The sequence below is a fragment of the Mobula hypostoma genome, chromosome 4 (assembly GCF_963921235.1).
Source record: "Mobula hypostoma chromosome 4, sMobHyp1.1, whole genome shotgun sequence".
NCBI lineage: Eukaryota > Metazoa > Chordata > Chondrichthyes > Myliobatiformes > Myliobatidae > Mobula > Mobula hypostoma.
In genome coordinates, this window is record NC_086100.1 from 198318819 (window position 1) to 198338779 (window position 19961).

Below are 19961 nucleotides of genomic sequence, written 5' to 3' on the forward strand. Positions count from 1 at the left end.
TCTATCTCTGCCCTAAACGCACCCAATGACTTGGCCTCCACAGCCGCTTGTGACAACAAATTCCAGATTTATCACCCTCTGACTAAAGTAATTTCTCCACATCTCTGTTCTAAAAGGACGTCATCCGATCCTGAAGTCGTGCCCTCTTGTCCGAGAATCCCCTACCATGGGAAGTAACTTTGCCGTATCTAATCTGTTCAGGCCTTTTAGTATTCAGAATGGCAGACTTGATGAGCCGAATAGCTTGATTCTGTTCCCTTACCTTATGGTCTTGTAGAACGTGTTGAGGTTTGGAAGATGTCAGTGCATCTGCTGTCTCTGTAGTCACCTCCTTCAGTATGGCTTAGTGTAAATGCTGGAAATTCAGAGCAACACACACAAAATTCTGGAGGAACTCAGCAGATCAGGCAGCATCTGTGGAGAGGAATAAACAGTTGACATTTTGGACTGAGACTTTGCATCAGAACACTGATCATGATGAAGGGTCTCAGCCGGAAAAGTCGACTGTTTACTCCCCTCCAAAGGTGTTGCCTGACCTGCTGAGTTCCCCCAGCATTTGGGTGTGTTGCCCTGGATGTCCAGCGTCTGCAGAATCTCTTGTGTTTATGATTTTCTATTAAATCTTTCTCTCTCACCTGAAACCTTATGCTCTCTGATTCTTCATTCCCGAGTTCTAGGTAAAGACTGAGTGGATATCTCCCCCACCCCCGGCTCTGCTCCTCATGATTGTATCCTTCAAGAAGATCATCCCTCGGTCTGCTACACTCTAAGAAACAGAATCCTAGTCTGTCAAATCTCAAACACCAGAGATTCAGCAGCAACCACACAAAATGCTGGAGGAACCCAGCCGCTCAGGCAGCATCTCTGACCACTACCTCCCCCGAGCATTTTGTGTGTGTGTGTATGTGTGGGTGTTGCTGTCTCGGTGGGGTGCAGTCTGGAAGGATGTGGGCCGCCTCACTGAGCGGGATGTCCTGTTTCGTTGCTGACTGGCTGTTGATCTTGCTCCCCAGGTACTTTACTGCAGTGCCGAGTGTAAGCAGGCTGCACTGCGGCAGTATCATCAGCCTCTGTGCCTTGGTCCCTCGAAGGATGACCCCCAGCACCCTCTGAACAAGCTAGAGGAAGGGTGGAGGTTAGTAACAGTGTTACTTCCTTGTTCACAAGCTAAATCTAATGTATGTCTGATCCTGATTCAATTTGCCAGCTTGTACTCCTCCTCTCCTTCCTCCATCCCCCACCCACCACCTAATTCTGGCTTCTTCCCCCTTCCTTTCCAATCCTGATGAAGGGTCTCAGCCCAAAACCTCGACTGTTTGTTCCCACCAATAGATGCTGCCTGACCTGCTGAATTCCTCCAGCATTTTGTGTGTGTGTTGCTCTGGATTTCCAGCATCTGCAGAAACTCTTGTGTTAATGATTTTATTTATTCATTTTACTTAACGATACACCATGGAGAAGGCCCTTCCAACCCTTCGAGCTGCGCGTGTATACATTTGTGAAGTTTAAAGCTAAGCTTAGGAATGACTGCGACGCTGCTGAAAAACGCCAGACGTTCTTCAGTCTGCATATTCTGACTGGCTAAATTTCCATCTGCTATGGAGGTTCCAATGCACAGGGTCGGAAAAAGCTGCAGAGGGTTGTAAACTCAGCCAGCTCTATCAGTCATTGAAGACTTCAAAAGACCATGACTCAGGAAGGTGGCATCCATTATAAAGGACACTCACCACTCTGGAAATGACCTCTTCTCAATACTATACTACCTTCAGGGCGGATGTAGAGGAGTCTGAAGAAGCAGACTCAAAATTTTAGGAACAGCTTCTTCCCCTCAGCCATCAGATTTCTGAATGGTCCATGAACAATACGTCAGTATTTTTGCTCTTTTTTTTTGCACTATGTATTTATTTTTGAAAATATACTCTTACTGTAATTTATATATTACACAAAACAACAAATTTCACAACATATGTCAGTGAGAATAATCCTGATTCTAATTCACTTTACTGTTATCCTGAAAACACAGAGCAAGTTGTTTTAGGCTATTTGCCCCCTCGAGTCTACTCCATCACTTCATCAAGGAAGGGAAGTAGCAGTTCCGGAAGCTGGTGGTGTAGAACTTCAGGTTTCTGTAGCTCTTAGGTAATGCTAGCTAGAAGATGGCGTGGCCCGGATAGCGGGGGTCTTTGATGGATGTTGTCTTTTTGAGGCAGCCTCTCCTGTAGATGCTACCCGATGGTGGGGAGGGATGTGACCGTGATGGATGCGCTACTCTCTGAAACTTCTTGCATTCCTGTTTATTCAGACTGCCGGTCCAGAACATGATACAATCAGTCAGGATATCACCATAAGACAAGGGAGCAGAATTAGGCTATTCGACCCATCAAGTCTGTGCTGCCATTTGATCATGACTGATTTATTCTCCCTTTCAATCCCATTCTCCTCCCTTCTCCCGGTAACCTTTGACAGCCTTACTTATTACAAACCTATTACCCTCCGCTTTAGACATGGCCCAATGACTTGGCCGCTACAGCGATCTGTGGCAATGAATTCCACATATTCACTACCTTCTGGCTGAAGAAATTCCTCCTCATCTCTGTTCTAGATGGACATCCATGTATTATGAGGCCACGCCTTGTGGTCCTAAACTCACCCGCTATAGAAAACATCACCTCCACGTCCACTCTTTCTAGGCCTTTCAATTTTCGATAGGCTTCCATGAGATCTACCCCCCGCCATTCTTCTAAACTCCAGCAAGTACAGTCACAGAGCCATCAAACGCTTCTCATATGTTAACCCTTTCATTCCCAGGATTATTCTCATGAACCTCCTCCGGACCATCTCCAATGTCAGCACATCTTTTCTTAGATAAGGGACCCAAAACTGCTCACAATGTTCCAACTGCAGTCTGACCAATGCTTTATAAAGCCTCAGCATTACACCCTTCGTTTTAGCAGTACATCTGCAGAAGTTTGTTAGAGTCATCAGTGGCAAGACAAACCTCCTAATGCACAGGAATTTAAAGCTGCTGGCTCATAAACAAACAGGGATGTCCAGAAACATCTAATGACCACTCCATGGGCCTTCTGAAGCTGGAAGGTGTCATCTACAGTGCTGTCAAGTGACACTTACCCAGTGTTCTGAGTGGGTTCCGTTGCTCTTGTTTTCTGGTTCCACTTTTCAGAAGATCGTGTGCGTGTGTATATACATTCAGTGGCCACTTTATTTAGTACACCTCATTAATGCAAATATCTAATCAGCCAATCATGTGGCAGCAATTCAATGCATAAAAGCATAAAGACATGGTCAAGAGGTTCAGTTGTTGAGACTAAACATCAGAATGAGTAAGAAATGACTTTGACCGTGGAATGATTGTTGGTGACAGATGGGGTGGTTCGAGTATCTCAGAAGCTGCTGATCTCCTGGGATTTTCAATCTCTTCAAACTCCAAGTGAAACTGTTGGTGCCAATGGGGTGGGTTGATTTTCATGCACAACAATCTCTAGAATTTACAGAAAATGGTGCAAAGAAACAAAAAAATCTAATCGGTGGCAGTGCTGTGGGTGAAAACGCCTTGTTAATGAGGGAGGTCAGAGGGGAATGGCCAGACTGTTTTGAGCCAATAGAGAGGTGATAGTAACTCAAATAACCACGTGTTACAACAGTGATATGCAGAAGAGAACCTCTGAACACACAACATTTCAAACCTTAAAGTTGATGGGCAACAGCAGCAGAAGACCACAGTGGGTTCCACTCCTGTACCTAATAAAGTGGCCACCGAGTCTATGTCTGGCTGTCAGTGAGTGAGGTTTAATGGTAATAAATATTCTCCCTCTGTTTCAGGAGCATGCATTACCCTCCAGAGACGGCTAGTATTATGCTGCTGGCCAGAATGGTGGCCATAGTAAAACAGGTAAATAAAGAGACTCCAGGACTTTGGACCAGAGACGGTGATTAGGGCACAGGTTGTGTTTGGTGGGTTCCAGTCAGATGCAATATGCACTGTGAATTATTTCCACCAAAGTTATTCAAACATGGTGAAAATCACCAAGTGTCAGGTGACTGGTAGCTGACCTGACTTTGCTCATTTAGATTATTTTTTATGTATAGATGCAACACTAAAGTAACCTAATTAAATTTACCAATTAAACCTTTTTAATTAGGGTGACAGTGTGGGGATATATTGCTAACAAAGGAGATGTAAGGCGCTCCTTCCCTCCGCTAGCTTGCATTTCACCCTTGGGCAAGGTGTAGCACCTGTTTAGCACACCCCCACTTCTCTTCCACCTCCCCCTCCCCCCCCCCCCGAATCAGGGACATGTGAAGCCATGGGAGCAGGTGGTGGAGGGTCACATGAACAGTTGGCACATATCACAAGTCCTGGTTATGCGACCACTGACTCCAGGCAGACAGTCTCTGAAGAGTATTGATAATGATTCGGGTCACCCGTCATGTAAAGACACTAGCCAGAAGGCAGCAATGGCAAATCACTTCTGTAGAAAAATTTGCCAAGAACGATCATGGTCATGGTAAGACCACAATCATCTACGTCATACGACGTGGCACATAACGAACGTACAAATCAGCCTTCTAACGTGTATGCCTCTGTGATGTGGGAGGAAACCGGAGCACCCAGAGGAAACCCAAGTGGTCATGGGGAGAACATACAAACTCCTTACAGACAGCGGCGGGAATTGAACTCCAATCTTAGAGCTGGCACCGTACAGCGATATGCTAACTACTGCGCTGCCGTAAAGAAAACAGAATTCAAAATGTAGTGTTGCAGCTACAGCTACAGCTAAATTACGGTGCAAGTAGATTTTAGAGAACTTTCTGACCGCTCTGGAATGAAGATTTAAAAAGAAAAGAATGATTGTAAGGAGCAACACACAGAAACTACTGGAGCAGCTCAGCAGGTCAGGCAGCATCTGTGGAGAGGAATAAACAGTCAACATTGCGGGTTGAGACCCTTTAACAGGACTCGAGCCTGTAATGATTGACTGTTTATTCCTCTCCGTAGAAGCTGCCTGGCCTGCTGAGTTCCTGCAGCATTTTGTGTGTGTTGCTCTGGATTTCCAGCATTTACAGAATCTCTTGTTTTTATGATGTAAAAGATTGAAGATTAGCTTTTAGTCACTAAAGCTAATCCTACCTTATCACGCCATTGTTGAAGCTTATCCCAGTGACCAAAGGCGCATTTCCTGCTCCTGTTCTATGACTCTGACTATGGATGGGGACATGGGGGAGGTGTGGTTGAGCGATATCAGAGCCAGTGTAACTCAACATCTACCTGTGTCACTTTTTCCCTAAAGGCAAAAGACAAAAGTCGCTGGATAAGGCTCTTCTCTCAGTTCTGCAGTCGAACAGCCAATGAGGAGGAGGAGATAGTTCATAAACTGATCGGAGACAAGTTCAAGGTGTGTGCTTCGCCGACGTTGCCACATTCACTACATTAATACCACTCTTTGTATTTACTGTGGAGATGGACATGGAAGCCAGTGAATTCAGGGGAGGGATCACTGATATCCTGGGCCGTATCGATTGTTTCTTAAATATCCTTGATGTATCTGCCTCTACCACCACCCCTGGCAGTGTGTTCCACATACCCACCAGTCTCTGTGTTTTTTTTTAAAAAATGCCTGCCTCTGACACTCCCCCCAAATGCTTTTCCCCAATCACCTTAAAATTTTGCACCCTCATATTAGCCATTTCCACCCTGGGGAAAAAAGTCTCTGGGTATCCATTCGATCTATACCTCTTATCATCTTGTACATCTCTATCAAGACACCTGTCATCCTCCCAAGAGAAAAGCCCTAGCTCAGTCATCCTGTCCTCATAAGACATGCCCTCTGATCCAGGCAACATCCTGGTGAATCTCCTCTGCACCCTCTCTAAAGCTTCTACTTCCTTCCTATAATGAGGCGACCAGAAATGAACACAATATTCCAAGAGTGGTCTAACCAGGGTTTTAAAGAGTTACAGCATTACCTCTTGAACTCAATCCTAACCCGCCCCCCAACTAATGAAGGTCAACACACCAATATGCCTTCTTAACCACCCTCTCAACTTGTGTGGCAACTTTGAGGGATCTGTGGATGAAGAGGTTTAAATATTTGAAGGTGTGAGCCTGACTAGACATGTCCTAGGATCTCGGAAGAGAGACAGGAGGTTGTTGGAGTTGTGGCAGAGTCTTGTACCTTTGTTATTCACAGGTGAGTTATCGGAAGACTGGAGGATGGCTGCTGTTGTGCCTTTATTTAAGATGGGCTGCATGAACAAGCCAGGAAGCTACAGTGGTGAGATAGTTACTGGAAATGATTTAGAGTCATACAGCACAGATACAGGCCCCTTAGCCAAGCTGGTCCATGCTGACCAGAGTTTGCATCTAAAACAGTCCTATTTGCCCTTGTTTGGCTCATATCACTCTGATCCTTTCCTGTCCAGTTACCTGCCCACCTGTCTTGTAAACGTTGTTAATGTTCCTGCCTCAACCAATTCCCCAGGCATATATCACTTCCTTCCATATAGCAACCATCCTCTGGATGAAAAAGTTGCCCCTCAGGTTCCTAATAAATCTCTCCCCTCTTACCATAATCCTAGTTCTTAATTCCCTAGCCCTGGGGAAAAAGACTGTAAGACCATAAGACAAAGGAGCAGAGGTTGGCCATTTGGCCCATCAAGTCTGCTCTGCCATTTTATCATGAGCTGATCCATTCTCCCATTTAGTCCCACTCCCCCGCCTTCTCACCATAACCTTTGATGCCCTGGCTACTCAGATACCTATCAATCTCTGCCTTAAATACACCCAATGACAGGCCTTCACTGCCGCCCGTGGCAACAAATTCCATAGATTCACCACCTTCTGGCTGAAAAAACTTCTTCACATCTCTGTTCTGAATGGGCGCCCTTCAATCCTTAAGTCATGCCCTCTCGTACTAGACTCCCCCACCATAGGAGACAACTTTGCCACATCCACTCTGTCCATGCCTTTCAACATTCGAAATGTTTCTATGAGGTGCCCCCCTCAATTCTTGTAAACTCCAAGGAGTACAGTCCAAGAGCGGTCAAATGTTCCTCATATGTTAACCCTCTCATTCCTGGAACCATTCCAGTGAATCTTCTCTGAACCCTCTCCAACGTCAGTACATTCTTTCTTAAATAAGGAGACCAAAACTGCCCACGGTACATCCCTGCTCCTATACTCTATTCCTCTCGAAATGAATGCCAACATTGCATTCACCTTCTTCACCACCGACACACATTCACCGTATCAGTGCCTCCCTCATGACCTTATACACCTCTATAAGGTCCCACCCCAACCTGCTCTGCTAAACTATAGCTCAGACTCTCTCCATAACTCAGCCCTTCAACTCCTCTGGCAACAATCTCATAAACAACCTCTGCGCTCTTTCCAACTGAATGCCAGCTTTCCTGTAACAGGACAACTTTAGTGGAGAGTTGTTTTTCAGATCGGAGTCCTGTGACCAGAGGTGGGCCCTAGGGGTCAATTCTGGGTCCACTGTTTCTCATCTATTTTAATGCTTTGCACAAGGTGTAGTGAATCTCTATAGGATAAGGTTACACACAAAATAGTGGAGGAACCCAGCAGATCCGGCAGAGTCCATGGTAATGAACAGACAGTCAATATTTCGGGCTAAGATCCTCCTTCAGGACTAGAAAGGAGGGGGGAAGACACCAGAATAAAAAAGTTAGGGGGGATGGGGGAGAAAGGAAGATTTGCTGGAAGGTGATAGGTGAAACCAGGTGGGTGGGAAAGGTAAAGGACTGGTGATGACAACAGGGTTCTTGTGAGGTGGGTGGTGAAGAGTTTTGTCTAGGATCTAGATGAACTAGGAAAGTGAACATAAAGGTGACCGATGAAATTTAACTCAGTCAAGTCTAAATGAGTGGTGGCACGGTAACGTAGCGGTTAGAGCAACACTTCACAGAAATCAGTGATCAGGGCTCACTTCCCACCACCATCTGTAAGGAGTTTGTGTGTTTTCCCCATTTCCTCCGGATGCTCCAGTTTCCTCCCACATTCCAAAAATGTACGGGTTAATTGGTCACTTGGGTGTCATTGGCGCGGGCTTGTTGGGCTGGGAGGGCCTGATACCGTGCTGTATCTGATGAAAATAAGTTTTTCCTCATATCTTGTTTGTGGTCTCATATCTTGCTGCTTTCAACCAGGGTCAGCTGGAAATGCTACGGCAGCTCTTCACCGACGCACTATACGAGGACAGTCTCAGCCAGGTAAACTCCCTGACCGAGGGCTAAGCTAAAGACTGAACTGGGTTAGTGAAGATCCAGATAGAAACGACACCCTCTGGCTAAGTTCTTGATCGTAATTTCATGCTTTAACCACCCCACCCCTTCTCCTGTCCTCCCCTCACCTCGTTCAAACCCTCCCTGGTGCCCGTTCTCCCTCCCACTTCCCGCTTTTCTTCCCATTCTTCCTCATCCCTTACCTCCCCCTCTTGCGAAGCCTCCTCTATCCATACCCCTCCTCCTCCCCATCCCCTCCAAAAACAAACCCAAAACACTTCCAACCCCACACATTTCATATATGAGTACTCAACCTATAAATGGTGACATATATGCACTTCGATAATAATGTTGAAATTTTGTATGTCTCTCTCCCTCCCTCCGTGAGCCTCACTCTCACAAGTGCTCGCTCTCTCTCTCTCTCTCTCCTGCAGTGGTTTTCCCCAGATGGTTTCCGCTCACTGTTTGCTTTGGTTGGAACTAATGGACAAGGGATTGGCACCAGGTGAGCTGTGACCCAGTAACCACTGGTGTTGGGGACGGGGGTCGGAGGGAGCCCAGAAACTCCTCACCCTTCCTCTTGTATCCTCTTATCCTCTTGTTGGGGAATAGGAACTAGGGGTCATCTGTTAACACAGACCATAGACCAGGATAGTACATCCGGTTTGATTCCAACATTTAAGAGAAATTTGGATAGGTCCATGGATGGGAGGGATATGAAGGGCAATGGTGTAGGCGGATGGGACTAGACAGAATGGGACTAGTTCAGCATGGACTAGATGGGTCAAAGGGCCTGTTTCTGTGCCGTGGTGTTTTACGACTACATGTGACAACAATAAACCAACCGATCAATCCAGGCAGCATCCTGGTAAAGCTCTTCTGCACTCTGTCCACGTGCTTCCCTCTCCCAGAGATACTCCTGTCCATCCTCCAGTACTTAAAGCTTCATTGGAATGGTGGTCTTGGCCCAAAACATCAGCTGTTTATTTAATTCCATTGATGCTGCTTGACCTGCTGAGTTTCTCCAGAATTTTGTGTGTGTGTTCTATTTCAAGCTACTGGCTTCTCTCAGAGACAAGGTGGTGTCTCTGATTCAGTAACTCTGACCTCATACCTATTTCAAGCTACTGGCTTCTCTCCGAGACAAGGTGGTGTCTCGCTGATTCAGTAACTCTGACCTCATACCTATTTCCCTCGCCTTCCCTTTCTCCCATGGTCCACTCACCTCTCCTATCAGATTCCTTCTTCTCCAGCCCTTGACCTTTCCCACTAACATGTCTTCACCCATCACCTAGTTATCCTCACCCCCCCACCACATTTTTATTCTGGCATCTTCCCCCTTCCTTTCTAGCCCTGAAGAGGGGTCTAGGCCCAAAATGTTGACTCTTTATTCATTTCCATAAATACTGTCTGACATAGACTCATAGAAAAATACAGCACAGAAAAAGGTCCTTCAGCCCATCTACTCTGTGGCGAACCATTTAAACTGCCTACTCCCATCGACCTGCACTGGATCCATAGCCCTACAAACCTCTAACGCCCATGTACCTATGCCAACTTCTCTTAAACATTGAAATCGAGCTCGCATGCACCACTTGTTCTGACAGCTAATTCCACACCCTCATGACTCCCTGAGTGAAGAATTTTCCCCTCATGTTACCCTTAAACTTACCACCTTTCACCTTTAACTCATGACCTCAAGTTCTAGACTCAGCCAACCCCAGTGGAAAAAGCCTGCTTGCATTTACCCTGTCTACAACCCTCATAAATTTGTATACCTCTATTAAATCTCCCTTCAAAGCTTTCACATTCCAAAGAATGAAGTCCTGACCTATACAATCTTTCCCTATAACTCAGGTCCCCCAGTCCTGGCAACATCCTTGTAAATTTTCTCTGTAACCTTGTTGACATCTTTCCTGTAGGTAGGTGACCAAAACTGCACACAATAGTCCAAATGAGGACTCACCAATGTCTTGTGCAACTTAACCATAACATCGCATCTCCTATACTCAATAATTTGAATCCTGAGGGCCAAGGTGCCAGAAAGCTTTATGACCCTATCTGCCTGTGATGCCACATTTAATGAATTATGGACCTAACAAATGGTTTATTTCACTCTGTCACAAAAATCAAATTTAATGATTAAAATCCTAGAAAAGAGGGATTTCTGGAATTTAGATACTAGTGGGCTTTCCCAGAAATGAATGTTTCTCCGTTGTATGAACAATGAGTATTGCAAGTTGAAAAGTTGTTTCTTTTTAGTTGTGTTCTTGGTACAGCTCCAGGCCAGGCTGACTGACTCCTGCCAATATCAACAATTTCTCTACCCTCCACCCTTGCAGATCCTTTTAGCTTCTTGTCCCCCGTAAAGAACACACCCTCTGAACATAATTCTCAATATGATGTCAAGCACCAAGATGAACTAAGCCATCGGTCATCAATGTGAATTCCAGCCAGACAACAGAGATAGCCATCTCTCAAATTCACCAAAACCATAGTCCATAAGATATAGGAGCAGAATTAGGACATTGTCCCATCAAGTCTATTCCACCATTTTAAATTGACTGATTTATTTTTTTGTCTCAATCCCATTCTCCCCGTATTCATTTCCATAAGTGCCACCTAACCTGCTGAGTTCCTCCAGCATTTTGTGTGTGTTGCTCTGGATTTCCAGCATCTGCAGAATCTCTAAGGTTTAATTTTCCATATATTGATTGAGTCTCCCATACTGTTAGGGGTCTAGATAGTTTAGAGTTTGTAAAATGTGTTCAGGAAAGTTTTCTAAATCAATATATAGAGGGACCAACTAGAGGGGATGCAATATTGGATCTCCTGTTAGGAAACGAGTTAGGACAAGTGACAGAAGTCTGTGTAGGGGAGCACTTTGGTTCCAGTGATCATAACACCATTAGTTTCAACTTGATCATGGACAAGGATAGATCTGGTCCTAGGGTTGAGGTTCTTAACTGGAAGAAGGCCAAATTTGAAGAAATGAGAAAGGATCTAAAAAGCGTGGATTGGGACAGGTTGTTCTCTGGCATGGATGTGATCGGTAGGTGGGAAGCTTTCAAAGCAGAAATTTTGAGAGTGCAGAATTTGTATGTTCCTGTCAGGATTAAAGGCAAGGTGAATAGGAATAAGGAACCTTGGTTCTCAAGGGATATTGGAACTCTGATAAAGAAGAAGAGGGAGTTGTATGACGTGTATAGGAAGCAGGGAGTAAATAAGGTGCTTGAGGAGTATAAGAAGTGCAAGAAAATACTTAAGAAAGAAATCAGGAAGCTAAAAGAAGACATGAGGTTGCCTTGGCAGTCAAAGTGAAGGATAATCCAAAGAGCTTTTACAGGTATATTAAGAGCAAAAGGATTGTAAGGGATTAAATTGGTCCTCTTGAAAATCAGAGTGGTCGGCTATGTGCGGAACCAAAGGAAATGGGGGAGATCTTAAATAGGTTATTTGCATCTCTGTTTACTAAGGAAACTGGCATGAAGTCTATGGAATTAAGGGAAACAAGTAGTGAGATCATGGAAACTGTACAGATTGAAAAGGAAGAGGTCCTTGCTGTCTTGAGGAAAATTAAAGTGGATAAATCCCCGGGACCTGACAGGGTGTTCCCTCGGACCTTGAAGGAGACTAGTGTTGAAATTGCAGGGGCCCTGGCAGAAATATTTAAAATGTCGCTGTCTACAGGTGAGGTGCCGGAGGATTGGAGAGTGACTCATGTTGTTCCGTTGTTTAAAAAAGGATCGAAAAGTAATCCGGGAAATTATAGGCCAGTAAGTTTAACATCGGTAGTAGGTAAGTTATTGGAGGGAGTACTAAGAGACAGAATCTACAAGCATTTGGATAGACAGGGGCTTATTAAGGAGAGTCAACATGGCTTTGTGCGTGGTAGGTCATGTTTGACCAATCTATTGGAGTTTTTCGAGGAGGTTACCAGGAAAGTGGATGAAGGGAAGGCAGTGGATATTGTCTACATGGACTTCAGTAAGGCCTTTGACAAGGTCCCGCATGGGAGGTTAGTTAGGAAAATTCAGGCGCTAGGTATACATGGAGAGGTGGTAAATTGGATTAGACATTGGCTCGATGGAAGAAGCCAGAGAGTGGTGGTAGAGAATTGCTTCTCTGAGTGGAGGCCTGTGACTAGTGGTGTGCCACAGGGATCAGTGCTGGGTCCATTGTTATTTGTCATCTATATCAATGATCTGGATGATAATGTGGTAAATTGGATCAGCAAGTTTGCTGATAATACAAAGATTGGAGGTGTAGTAGACAGTGAGGAAGGTTTTCAGAGCCTGCAGAGGGACTTGGACCAGCTGGAAAAATGGTAGATGGAGTTTAATACTGACAAGTGCGAGGTATTGCACGTTGGAAGGACAAACCAACGTAGAACATACAGGGTTAATGGTAAGGCACTGAGGAGTGCAGTGGAACAGAGGGATCTGGGAATACAGATACAAAATTCCCTAAAAGTGGCATCACAGGTCTATAGGGTCGTAAAGAGAGCTTTCGGTACATTGGCCTTTATTAATCAATGTATTGAGTGTAAGAGCTGGAATGTTATGATGAGGTTGTATAAGGCATTGGTGAGGCTGAATCTGGAGTATTGTGTTCAGTTTTGGTCACCAAATTACAGGAAGGATATAAATAAGGTTGAAAGAGTGCAGAGAAGGTTTACAAGGATGTCGCCGGGACTTGAGAAACTCAGTTACAGAGAAAGGTTGAATAGGTTGGGACTTTATTCCTTGGAGCGTAGAAGAATGAGGGGAGATTTGATAGAGGTATATAAAATTATGATGGGTATAGCTAGAGTGAATGCAAGCAGGCTTTTTCCACTGAGGCAAGGGGAGAAAAAAACCAGAGGACATGGGTTTAGGGTGAGGGGGGAGAAGTTTAAAGGGAACGTTAGGGGGGGCTTCTTCACACAGAGAGTGGTGGGAGTATGGAATGAGCTGCCAGACGACGTGGTAAATACGGGTTCTTTTTTAACATTTAAGAATAAATTGGACAGATACATGGATGAGAGGTATATGGAGGGACATGGTCCGTGTGCAGGTCAGTGGGACTAGGCAGAAAATGGTTCGGCACAGCCAAGAAGGGCCAAAAGGCCTGTTTCTGTGCTGTAGTTTCTATGGTAACTCTTATTACCTCTGGTGCTGTGGTTTCCCCCCAAAGATGTACTGGTTGGTAGGTTAATTGGTTATTGTAAATTGTCCTGTGACAAGGGTAAGGTTAAATTCAGTGTTGCTGGCAGCATAGCTCAAAGGGCCTATTCTGCACAATATCTCTAAGTAAAATAGATAAACAAAACTGCTTGTGTGTAACAAGTGACAGGTCTGGACAGCCTTTTGTTGCTGCCTCACAGGTATGAGATGCAACAAGCTCCTGTTACTGTGTTACTGTCTCAAAGGGCTGAATGGTGAACTTTCTCGCTGAGTGGGTTGTTCCTCTTCTTGTTCCGACAGTTCACTGAGTCAGTGGGTCCACGGTTGTGACGCCCTCGAGCTTCCTGCACTGCTGCGAGAGGAGCTGGATGGCTTTATTGACCAGCTGTACAAAGACATTGAGAGAGGTAGGAGCCTGCTTCTGTATATCCTGCAGCTTTGTTAAGCCATAAGACATAGGACCAGAATTAGGCCATTCAGCCCATTTGAGTCTTGTCTGCCACTCCATCATATCTGATCTATTTTCTCTCTCAGCTGCATTCTCCCACCTTCTCCATATGACCTTTGATGCCCTGACTAATAAAGAACCTATCAACCTCTGCTTTAAACATACCCAATGACTTGGGCTCCACAGCTGTCTGTGGCAATGAATTCCACAGATTCACCACCCTCTGGCTAAAGAAATTCCTCCTCATCTGTTGTCTGAAGGGATGTTCTTCTATTCCAGGGGCTCCCAACTTGAGGTCTATGGATCACTCGGTTAATGGTAGGGGTCCATAACATTACAAAGGTTGGGAACCCTGTTATACTTTGAGGCTGTGGAATCTAGTCTCTGGTCTTAGACTTCCCCAATATTGGAAACGTCCACTGCACGTCTATCTAGGTCTTTCAATGTTTGATAGATTTCAATGAGATCCCCCCCGCCATTCTTCTGAACTTCAGCAAGTACAGGCCCAGAGCCATCGAACACTCCTTGTGTTAACCCTGTCGTTACCAGGATCATTCTTATGAACTTCCACTGGACCCTCTCCAATACCAGCACATCCTTTCTTAGAGATGGCAACCAGTCCTGTGTTGATAATGTGTGTAGGAGACTTGGTTAGGACCTAAGGATGCTGGAAGAACTCAGCCGGTCATTGACTCTGTGCTGGTGTGATGGAAGGATGAGCCCCGTTCCTGTTCTTTCTCTGTGTCTGTCCTGTGAGCCAACCCAGCATAGGATTTGTACTATGAATAGTAGGGCACGATGGGGTTATGGGGGAGGAGGACCTAAACCTTGCCATGGATGGCTACCACCCCATCCCATAAACGAAAGGAAATTATAGGCCAGTTAGCCTAACCTCAGTGGTTGAGAAAGTGTTGGAGTCTTATGAAGGATGAGATTTCAAGGTTCTTGGAAACTAATGATAAAATGTCAAAGTCGGCATGGTTTCTGTGAAGGGAAATCTTGCCTGACAAATCGGTTAGAGTTCTTTGAGGAAGTAACAAGCAGGATGGACAAGGGAGAAGCGGTGGATGTCATTGACTTGGATTTTCAGAAGGTGTTTGGTGAGGTGCCACATGAGGCTGCCTAACAAAATAAAATCCCTTGGCATTAAAGGAAAGATACTGGCATGGATAGGCAGGAGGCAGCAAGTATTATCTAAATGGGGAGAAGGCACACTACTAGTGTCTTCCACAGTGAAGACAGATGCAAAGTACCCATCAAGTTCATCTGCCATTTCTTTATCTCCCATTACTTCCTCACCAGCATCATTTTCCAGTGGTCCAATATCAGCTCTCACCTCCCTTTTGCTCTTTATATAACTGAAAGTACTTTTGGTATCGTGCTTTATATTATTGGCCAGTCTGCCTCATATTTCATCTTTTCCCTTATAGCTTTTTTAGTTGCCTTTTGTTGGATTTTAAAAGCTTCCCAATCATCCAACTTCCCACTCACTTTTGCTACCTCATATGCACGTTCCTTGGCTTTTATACAGTCCTTAACTTCCCTTGTCAGCCATGATTGCCTACCCCTGCCATTTGACAACTTCTTCCTCTATGGGACATATCTATCCTGCAACTTGTGAACTATTCCCAGAAACTTCAGCCATCTCTGCTCTGCTGTCATCCCCTCATCCAATCCATCTAGGCAAGCTCCTCTCTCATGCCTCTGTAATTCCCTTTTTTCCATTGCAATACTGATACATGTGAGCTATGCTTCTCCCTCTCAAATTGCAATATGAATACAATAAACTGCCTAATAAGATCTGGGTTATTACAGAACAGCCAATCTAAGATGGCCTTTCCCCAAGCAGGCTCAAGCACAAGCTGCTCTAAAAAGCCATCTTGTAAGTATTCAACAAGTTCTCTCTCTTGCGATCCAACACCAACCTGATTTTCCCAATCCCCTTGCATATTGAAGTCCCCCATTACAATTGTGTCATTAACCTTATTTCATGTCTTTTCCAGCTCTGTTTGCAATTTCAACCCCACATCTTGGCTACTATTTGGAGGCCTATATATGATTTCCATAATGGTTTTTTTACCCTTGCAGTTTCTTAACTCCACCCACAAAGATTCAACATTCTCTGACCCTATGTCACCTCTTTCTAAAGATGTAATTCCATCTCTTACCAACAATGCCACACCACCGCCTATGCCTTCCTGCCTGTTCTTTCGATACAAAGTATATTATTTGACGTTAAGCTCCCATCTTGGCCTTCATTCGACCATGACCCAGTGATGCCCACGTTGTCATACGGACCAATCTCTAATTGCGCCACACGTTCGTCCACCTTATTCCAAATTCTATGCACATTTAAATAAAGCACCTTCAGTGCTGCGCTCTTTGCCCTTTTGAATTTTGCCTCTGTGGTACAATTTAACCCTTTGCTCTGTCTGCATTTGTACCCAATCATTGGCTTGTCCTTCCTTACATTCATGTTACGCCCATCATCTACTTGTAAACCTACTGGCTCATCCTCAGCTCTATCATACCGGTTCCCATCCCCCTGCCAGATTAGTTTAAACCACTTCCAACAGCTGTAGTAAATCTGCCTGCAAGAACATTGGTCCCCCTAATATCCAGGTTTGATTAGGAAGCTTAAGGTAAAGGAACCCTTAGGAGGCAGAGAACATAATAAGATAGAATTCACCCTGCAGTTTGAAAGGGAAAAAATAGAAACAATTATATCAGTATTACAGTGGAGTAATGGGAATTGACAGGCATGAGAAGGAGCTGCCTAAGGTTAATTGGAAGGGGACACTATTTGGGGTGGTGGCAGAGCAGCGATGCCTGGTGTTTCTGGGGGGAATTTAGAAGGCACTGGATGGATGCATCCCAAAGAAGTAGTAGTATTCTAAAGGGAGGGTGAGGCAACCATGATTGACAAGGGAAGTCAGTGACAATTTAAAAGCAAAAGAGAGGGCATATAATAGTGCAAAAATTAGTGGGAAGTTAGCGGATCCAGAAGCTTTTCAAAAAAATTAACAGAAGCCAACTAAAAAAGCCATAAAGAGAGAAAAGCTGAAATATGGAGGTAAGTTAGCCAATAATATAAACGAAGATGCCAAATATTTTTCAGATATAGAAAGAGTAAAAGAGTGGTGAGAGTGGATAGCAGACCGCTGGAAAATGACACTGGAGAGGTAGTAATGGGGGAGAAAGAAATGGCAGATGAACTTAGTAAGTATTTTGCTTCCATCTTCATTGTGGAAGACACCAGCAGTATGCCTGAAATTTGAGTGTCAAGGGCAGAAGTGAGTGTAGTTGCTCTTACAAAGGAGAAGGTGCTTGGGAAGCTGAAAAGCCTGAAGGTAGATAAGCTACCTGGACCATATGGTGTACGCCCCAGGGTTCTGAAAGACACAGCCGTAAAGATTGTGGCGGCATTAGAAATGAGCTTTCAAGAAACACTAGATTCTGGAATGGTTCCAGAAGACCAGAAAATTGCAGATGTCACTTCACTCTTCAAGAAGGGAGAGAGGCAGAAGAACAGAAATTATAGGCCAGTTAGTCTGACATTAGTGGTTGGGAAGATGTTGGAGTCGATTATTAAGAATAACGTTCTAGGGTACTTGGAGGCACATGAAAAAATAGGCCAAAGTCAGCATGGTTTTCCAAAGAGGAAATGTTGCCTGACAAATCTGTTAGAATTCTTCGAAGAAATAGCAGGCAGGATAGACAAAGGAGAGTTGGTGAATGTTGTTTACTTGGATTTTCAGAAGGTCCTTGACAAGGTGCCACACGAGGCTGCTTAACAAGATAAGAACCCATCGTATTACTAGCATTGATAGTAGATTGGTTGACTGGCAGGAGGCAAAGAGTGGGAAGAAAGGGGCCCTTTTCTGGTTGGCTGCCAGCGGCTAGTGGTGTTCCACAAGGGTCTGATTCTTTTTTACGTTATATATCCATTATTCAGATGGGGGTTTGTGGACGATACAGACAGATCGGGTAGTGTTGACAAAGCAGGGTGTCTGCAGAAAGACTTTGACAGATTAGGAGAATGGGCAAAGAAGTGGGAGATGGAATATAATGTAGGGAAGTGCATGGTCATACACTTAAATAAAGGCTATTTTCTAAATCAGAGGTGCAAAAGCGCTTGGAAGCCCCTGTGCAGGGTTCCCTAAAGATTAATCTGCAGTTTGAGTCAGTGGTAAGGAAGGGAAATGCAGTGTTAGCATTTGGGTAATAATAGCATCTGGGTAATAAAATGGACGGGTTGACGGTGCTAGTCAGGAGTCAGAGAGGACTAGAATATAAAAAGCAAGTATGCAATGCTGAGACTTTGTAATGCGTTGGTCAGATTGTGAACGGTTTTGGACCCCTTATCTAAGAATAATGAGCAATGAAGAAAATGATGCCAGCAAACAACGCAGCCAAAGGTGACGTCCTTCAAACAGTTCACAAAACTACTGTTACTACTTCGTTCAGATATGATCCTGTTCTACTGGAACCTGTGACCACGAGTGCGCATGCGCCGGTCGTGCATGCAGCCTGTTACAGCCGCTCCAACTAGTTTTCGTACTTTTTTAACTTACATTATTTGTTGTTTTTTTTCACGGTAATATGTTGAAGCTGCACCCTCTCTAACATGCTGATGGAGAGAGTTTTATCTGGGTTTTCAGCGCTGGAAATAGTTACATTCGGACACATCTCATTAGCGGGGCAACAGTATGGTCGCATTGTTTATTCCAGGGACCAGCGTTGCGCGTATGCTGGCCGGTTTAGCAAACAGAGTGGCGGACACCCCGGCTGAAATCTGGAGGAAAACACACAGAGGATGCAGAGGGGGATCAAAAAGGCGAGGAAAGAGGACCGGGTCGAGACAACAGACTTGTGGAGAAGAGGAGTTATAAGCCGTGTCTTCCCTCTCTCATTATGGGCAATGTGAGATCGCTGGGTAATAAAATGGACGGGTTGACGGTGCTAGTCAGGAGTCAGAGAACATTTTGGGAGAGCAGTGTTATGTGTTTTACTGAAACATGGCTACACGAGGACATACCCGACCAAAACGCTTCCATAGAGGGTTTCCAGACCGCTCGGGCTGACCGGAAGTGCACTGAGAGCGGTAAGCGTAAAGGAGGGGGGCTTGCTGTTCTGGTTAACAACGGATAGTGCAATCCTGGTCATATTACGATCAAGAAGCGTGTTTGTAGCCCGGATATTGAACTTTTTGCTGTTGGACTCCGGCCATATTCCACTGAGATGCAACACTGGGCGTCATGGCCTGTGGCCATCGAACTTTGCAGCTCCTCCCGTGGAGGGTCAGACACCCTGACACCCTGAGCCAATAGGCTGGCCCCGGACTTATTTCCATCTGGCATAGTTTGCATATTGTTGTTTGATTGTTTGTGGTTTTTGTATTGCTATATTTATGCTCTATTTTCAGTTGGTGCAGCTGTAACGAAACCCAATTTCCCTTGGGATCAATAAAGTATGTCTATGTCTATACATTCTGATAGTGTGTTTTCGGGCCGATTGAGTGACCTGGCACTTTGCTGTCTCTGAGGAAGTTTCGTGAGGTTTCGAGCACAGCGTGTGGCCTTGTGGCCTGGAGGCCAAGAACCTGGAGATGGGGCTCGAGCCCATGAGGAGTGTTTGATGGCTGTTCAGAAGAGTGAGGGAGGCTCTCATTGCAACCTATCGAACATTGAAAGGTCTGGATAAAGTGGATGTGGAGTGTATGTTTCCTATAGTGGGAGAGTCTAGGACCAGAGGGCACAGTCTCAGAATTAAGTGATGTCCATTTAGAACAGAGATGAGAATTTTTTTTCAGCCAGAGACTAGTGAATCTGTGGAATTCACTGCCACAGATACTATGGAGGCCAAGTCATTGGGTATATTTAAGGTAGAGGTTGGTAGATTCCTGATTAATCAGGGTGTCAAAGGTTACAGGGAGAAGGCAGAACGATGGGGTTGAGAGGGATAATAAATCAGCAATGATTGAATGGCAGAGCAAACTAGATGGGCTGAATGGCGTAATTCTGCTCCTATGGTTTTATGGCCAAAGGTCCTGTTTTTGTGTTGTGATTGCTCTGTGACTGAATCTC

General features: G+C 44.9%; 1 protein-coding gene across 1 annotated transcript in view; it reads left to right on the forward strand.

Annotated features, from left to right (window-relative positions):
* Nucleotides 1-19961, forward strand: part of smyd5 (SMYD family member 5) — a 47573-nt gene that overhangs the window by 15420 nt on the left and 12192 nt on the right. The window contains exons 4-9 of the mRNA XM_063047178.1: nucleotides 1014-1135; nucleotides 3841-3910; nucleotides 5310-5414; nucleotides 8188-8250; nucleotides 8697-8767; nucleotides 13728-13834. Of these exons, the coding sequence (XP_062903248.1) occupies nucleotides 1014-1135; nucleotides 3841-3910; nucleotides 5310-5414; nucleotides 8188-8250; nucleotides 8697-8767; nucleotides 13728-13834 (538 nt within the window). The remainder of the gene's footprint in view (nucleotides 1-1013; nucleotides 1136-3840; nucleotides 3911-5309; nucleotides 5415-8187; nucleotides 8251-8696; nucleotides 8768-13727; nucleotides 13835-19961) is intronic.